This window comes from Cebus imitator, unplaced genomic scaffold, assembly GCF_001604975.1.
Source record: "Cebus imitator isolate Cc_AM_T3 unplaced genomic scaffold, Cebus_imitator-1.0 Scaffold82, whole genome shotgun sequence".
Taxonomy (NCBI): domain Eukaryota; kingdom Metazoa; phylum Chordata; class Mammalia; order Primates; family Cebidae; genus Cebus; species Cebus imitator.
The window spans coordinates 3,497,097-3,502,756 of record NW_016107397.1 but is presented as its reverse complement, the minus strand read 5'-3'; the positions used below and the strand labels follow the sequence as shown (position 1 = coordinate 3,502,756).

The window sequence follows — 5,660 nt, the reverse complement described above, 5'->3', positions numbered from 1 at the left end:
GCAACCTCCGCCTCCTGGGTTCAGGCAATTCTCCTGCCTCATCCTCCTGCGTAGCCGGGATTACAGGCACACGTCACCATGCCCAGCTAATTTTTTGTATTTTTAGTAGAGACGGGGTTTCACCGTGTTGACCAGGATGGTCCCTATCTCTTGACCTCGTGATCCACCCGCCTCGGCCTCCCAAAGTGCTGGGATTACAGGCTTGAGCCACCACGCCCGGCCCTCTTTTTTTTTTGAAAGGGAGTTTTGCTCTTGTTGCCCAGGCTGGAGTGCAATGGTGTGATCTTGGCTCACTGCAACCTCTGCCTCCCGAGTTCAAGCGATTCTTCAGCCTCAGTCTCCCAAGTAGCTGGGATTACAGGCATACGCCACTATGCGCGGCAATTTTTGTATTTTTAGTAGACACAGGGTTTCTCCATGTTGGTCAGGCTGGTCTTGAACTCCTGACCTCAGGTGATCCGCCCACCTTGGCCTCCCAAAGTGCTGGGATTACAGGCGTGAGCCACCACACTCAGCCTGGGCCCTCCCTTTAAAAAATGATTGGTGTTGCCCCTTTCTCCTCTCTACCCTGGAGACATCAGGTTGTTCTTTCAATTGCTCAATATTCTTTTTTTTGGTTTGTTTTTAGAGACAGGGTCTTGCTCTGTCACCTAGGTTGGAGTGCAATGGTGCAATCACAACTCACTGCAGCTCAAGTGATCCTCCCACCTCAGCCTCCTGAGTAGCTGGGACTATGGATGTACACCAGCAAACCCAGCATATTTCGTATTTATTTTTGTAGAAACGGGATCTCACTGAGCTGCTGCTGGGCTGGGACTCCTGCGCTCAAGCCATTCTCCCTGCCTCCGCCTTCCACTGCCTGGCCGGGGAGCAGCGTTCAAACGTCCTCTGGGAGGGGTTTCCTGGCCTGCCAGCCTTGCTGCCTGCTGGATGAGGGCTGAGCTGGAAACGAGCCTTTGTCCTTAGGGCATTTGGGGTGGGTCTCTTGCAGGTGTCAGAAGAACCAGGTGGTGCATCCCCCGTCTTGTGATTCATCCCTGCAGAGCAGCATGTCAGGGCCAAGGTTCTGTGGACGGCTGGTTGACACCCGTGGCCCGTTTGAGTATGAAGGAGGGCAGGCAGGGTCGCACAGGGGCGCTGCATGGCACCTGGGGTCCTCCAAGGCTCTGTCCCCACCCAGCCATTCCCCCTGACCTGGTTTCTCCTCTCAGGATGTGCCTGCTGCACATGAAGGCCACCTCCTTCTTCGACAGCTGCATGTTTGATATGTGCAACTTCCAGGGACTGCAGCACCTGCTGTGCACACACATGTCCACCATGACCACTGCCTGCCAGGATGCGGGCTACGCTGTGAAGCCCTGGAGGGAACTCCAGTTCTGCCGTGAGTTGCAGGGGAGAGGCCAGACATGGTGGCTCAGGCCTGTAATCTCAGCACTTTGGGAGGCTGAGACAGGTGGATCACTTGAAGTCAGGCATTCGAGACCAGCCTGGCCAACATGGCAAAACCCCGTCTCAACTAAAAATACAAAAATTAGCTGGGCACCGTGGCAGCGTACACCTGTAGTCCCAGCTACTCTGGAGGCTGAGGCAGGAGAATCACTGGAGCCTAGGAGGTGGAGGTTACAGTGAGCCGAGATCACGCCACTACACTCCAGCCTGGGTGACAGAGTGAGACTTCCTCTCAAATAATAAATAAATAAATAAATAAATAGAAGAAATAAATAAAAATAACAAAAATTAGCTAGGTGTGGAGGTTGGCTCCTGTAATCCCAGCTACTTAGGAAGCTGAAGCAGGAGAATCGCTTGAACCCAGGAGGTGGAGGTCGCAGTAAGCCGAGATCACGCCACTACACTCTAGCCTGGGCCAGAGTGAGACTCTTTTTTTTTTTTTTAAGTGTTTCTGTGCAGCCCAGGCCATCACATGTGGGCACATGGTCCAGGCCCTAGGCAGGGGAGGCGACAAGGTTGCCTCCCAGCTCCTGGTGTGGCCCAGCTCTTTGGGAAAACTGTTTAGGGCAGGTCTGTCCCCTGAATCAGACCTCACAGGTGGCCCCAGTCCCTTGCGGGCCAACAGCTCACCTGGGGCATGTCTACACAGCAGCACTGCCAGTGGTGAGTGATGGATCCATCTGCTCCTGCCAGCCAGGCTCCTTGGGGAAGCTTTTCGCAGTTACTCTCTCTTCTCGAGATTGGCCAGAAGCCTGGAGCTGGGGCCTGTCCTTCCTGTTTCCCACCCAGTCCTGTGGCTTGTTGATCTTCTCACCCAAGCTTCTCCCTCCACTAGCAATGGCCTGCCCGCCCAACAGCAGATACTCCCTTTGTGCCAAGCCGTGCCCTGACACCTGCCATTCAGGATTCTCCGGCATGTTCTGCTCAGACCGGTGCGTGGAGGCCTGTGAATGCAATCCGGGCTTCGTCCTCAGCGGCCTCGAGTGTGTACCTCGCTCCCAGTGTGGGTGCCTCCATCCCGTAGGCAGCTACTTCAAGGTGAGTGGCTGCGTGGACCTCTCAGCCCTGCAGCCAGAAAGGGCCTGCTCCCTGCTGTCACATCCCCTGTAGGTTCTATCTTTTCTTTTCTTTTCTTTTTCTTTTTTGTTTGAAACGGAGTCCTGCTCTGTTGCCAGGCTAGAGCACAGTGGCATGGTCTTGGCTCACTGCAAACTCTGCCTTTCAGGTTCAAGTGAGTCTCCTGCCTCAGCCTCCCGAGTAGCTGGGACTACAGGCGCATGCCACCACACCCAGCTAAATTCTGTATTTTTAGTAGAGATGGAGGGGTTTCACCATGTTGGCCAGGATGGTCTTGATCTCTTGACCTCACGATCTACCCGCCTCGGCCTCCTAAAGTTCTGGGATTATAGGTGTGAGCTACTGCACCCAGCCTCTTTCTTTCTTTCTTTTTTTTTTTTGAGTGCAACTGGCACCCAGGCTGGAGTGCAGTGTTGCGATCTCGGCTCACTGCAACCTCTGCCTCCCAGGTTCAGGTGATTCTCCTACCTCAGCCCCTGAGTAGCTGGGATTACAGGCATGCACCACCATACCAGGCTCATTTTTGTATTTTTAGTAGAGATGGGGTTTCTCCATGTTGGCCAGTTGGTCTCAAACTCCTGACCTCAAGTGATCCGCCTGTCTTGGCCTCCCAAAATGCTGGGATTACAGGCGTGAGCCACCACACCTGGCCTCAGATAGATCAGTTTTGGTTGAAGTGATGAACAGACACAGAAATGATGGAGTGACTGAAGCAGTGAATCGGTGCTGAGCTTTTGCAGTGAATCTCGGAGCTTCTGGAAGAGAAGATGTCTCCCCACGATTTGCCAGTGATCTGAACAGCTCTGGTGGGCTCTGGTGTCAGATCTGGGAAAAAAAAAAAAAAAAAAGCCAAACACTTGTCAGGTGTGGTGGCTCACACCTGTTATCCCAGCACTTTGGGAGGCCGAGATGGGTGGATCAACTGAGATCTGGAGCTCGAGACCAGCCTGGACAACATGGTGAAACCCCATCTCTACTAAAAACACAAAAATTAGCTGGGCATGGTGGTGGGTACCTGTAATCCCAGCTACTTGGGAGACTGAAGCAGGAGAATTGCTTGAACCTGGGAGGCAAAAGTTGCAGTGAGCCAAAATTGTGCCAATGCACTCCAGCCTGGTCAACAGAGCAAGACTCCAACTCAAAAAGAAAAAAACAGAAACCACTTTCTCTTCCTTTCCTGCTGTCTTCCCCCAGGCAGGGGAGCAGTGGTATAAGCCGGGTTGCAAAGAGCTGTGCGTCTGTGAAAGCAACAACAGAATTCGCTGTCAGCCCTGGAGGTGTAAGTCCCAGGAGTTCTGTGGCCAACAGGATGGTGTCTATGGCTGCCATGCCCAAGGTGAGCCGGGTGCTACCCAGGCAACCCCAGGCAAGGTGACGGGTCATGCCCAAAGCAGCTTCCCCAGACAGCTGAGTCTCCACCAGGGCCTGGGAGCAGGCGGCATTTTTAAGGACCCAGAGCATGAGGTTGGGGATGGCAGTGCTTCTCTTCGGCACCTCCAAGCCAAGCCAACCACACTTCCTAGGGAAACACCATGTCTGTGGGTGGGCCATGGGGACCATGCCAATGTGGCCTCACCAGGATGGCAGCTCTGGGTCAGAGCTTCCAGAGCATGGAGCAGTGAGACTGTGAACTCCATCTTCTCCTCAAAGGTGCCGCCACCTGCATGGCTTCAGGTGACCCCCACTACCTGACCTTTGATGGAGCCCTGCACCACTTCATGGGCACCTGCACCTATGTCCTGACCCGGCCTTGCTGGTCCAGGTCCCAAGACAACTATTTTGTTGTGAGCGCCACCAACGAGAACCGTGGGGGGAACGTGGAGGTCTCCTACATCAAAGCCGTCCATGTGGCGGTGTTTGACCTTAGCATCTCACTGCTCAGAGGCCGCAAGGTCTTGGTATGTGTCTTCCTCCTGCCTCCTGGACCCCGAACACGCAGCCTGTCTGCTTCTCTCCTGGGCCCCTCCTTGCCCACATGCCCACCTCTCTGGCTCCTTGGAATACCCGGGAGGCACCTGCAGCTGACCCAGACCCTTTTCCTTGCACCCCCCTCCTCCCTCTGTGAAATACTGACCAGCACCAGCCCCTCCAGCTCTCAGTTTTTTGCCCTCATCCTTTTTTTTTTTTAATTAATTTTGAGACAGGGTCTCCCTCTGTCACCCCGGCTGGAGTACAGTGGTGCAGTCATAGCTCACTGCAGCCTTGACCCTTTGGGCTCAAGGGATCCTCCTGACTCGGCCTCCCAAGTAGCTGGAACTACAGACATGTACCATCACGCACGGCTAATTTGTTTTAATTTTTGTAGAGACAGGGTTTCTCCATGTTGCCCAGGCTGATCTCGAAACCCTGGCCTCAAGTGATCCTCCCACCTTGGCCTCTCAAAGTGCTGGGATTGCAGGAGCGAGCCCCTGTCCCTGTTTTTATCCCGAGTTCCTTCTTGACTCTCCTTTCTACGTCCTCCCTGCCTCTGCAGCTGAATGGCCATCAGGTGGCCCTACCTGTGTGGCCTGCACGAGGCCAGTTGACCATAAGGCTCAGCAGCTCCTTTGTTCTCCTCTACACGAACTTTGGGCTCCAGGTTCGCTACGACGGGAGCCACTTGGTTGAAGTGACAGTCCCCTCCTCCTATGGCGGCCAGCTCTGTGGGCTGTGTGGTGAGCTTCCTGGGCACCTGCGGGGAAACCTGGGACAATGAGTAGGAGTACGACCTGGTCCCAGTTCCCCCCACATCTCTCTGAGGTATTCTAAATGCTTGTTTTTTTCTTTTTTCTTTTTTTTTGAGGCGGAGCTTCGCTCTTGTTGCCCAGGCTGGAGTGCAATGGCATGATCTCAGCTCACTGCAACCTCTGCCTCCTGGGTTCAAGCGATTCTCCTGCCTCAGCCTCCTGAGTAACTGGGATTATAGGCATATGCCACCATGCCCAGCTAATTTTTTGTACTTTTAGTAGAGATGGGATTTCTTGATGTTGGTCAGGCTGGTCTCGAACTCCCAACCTCAGGTGATCCACCCGCCTTGGTCTCCCAAAGTGCTGGGATTACAGGCATGAGCCACCGTGCCTGGCCTTCTAAGTGCTTGTTAACTGACTAATTGATTGAGAACATTAGGCATGAAGGTAGGTGTTAAGGGAAGATGG

The 5,660-nt window shown here is 54.0% G+C and overlaps 1 protein-coding gene across 1 annotated transcript in view; it reads left to right on the top strand.

Moving 5' to 3' along the window:
- The window catches only part of ZAN (zonadhesin), a 62,536-nt gene that overhangs the window by 26,185 nt on the left and 30,691 nt on the right, over positions 1-5,660 (top strand). The window contains exons 20-25 of the mRNA XM_037740393.1: positions 992-1,102; positions 1,212-1,381; positions 2,285-2,487; positions 3,721-3,862; positions 4,177-4,424; positions 5,000-5,180. Coding sequence (XP_037596321.1) covers positions 992-1,102; positions 1,212-1,381; positions 2,285-2,487; positions 3,721-3,862; positions 4,177-4,424; positions 5,000-5,180 — 1,055 coding nt within the window. The remainder of the gene's footprint in view (positions 1-991; positions 1,103-1,211; positions 1,382-2,284; positions 2,488-3,720; positions 3,863-4,176; positions 4,425-4,999; positions 5,181-5,660) is intronic.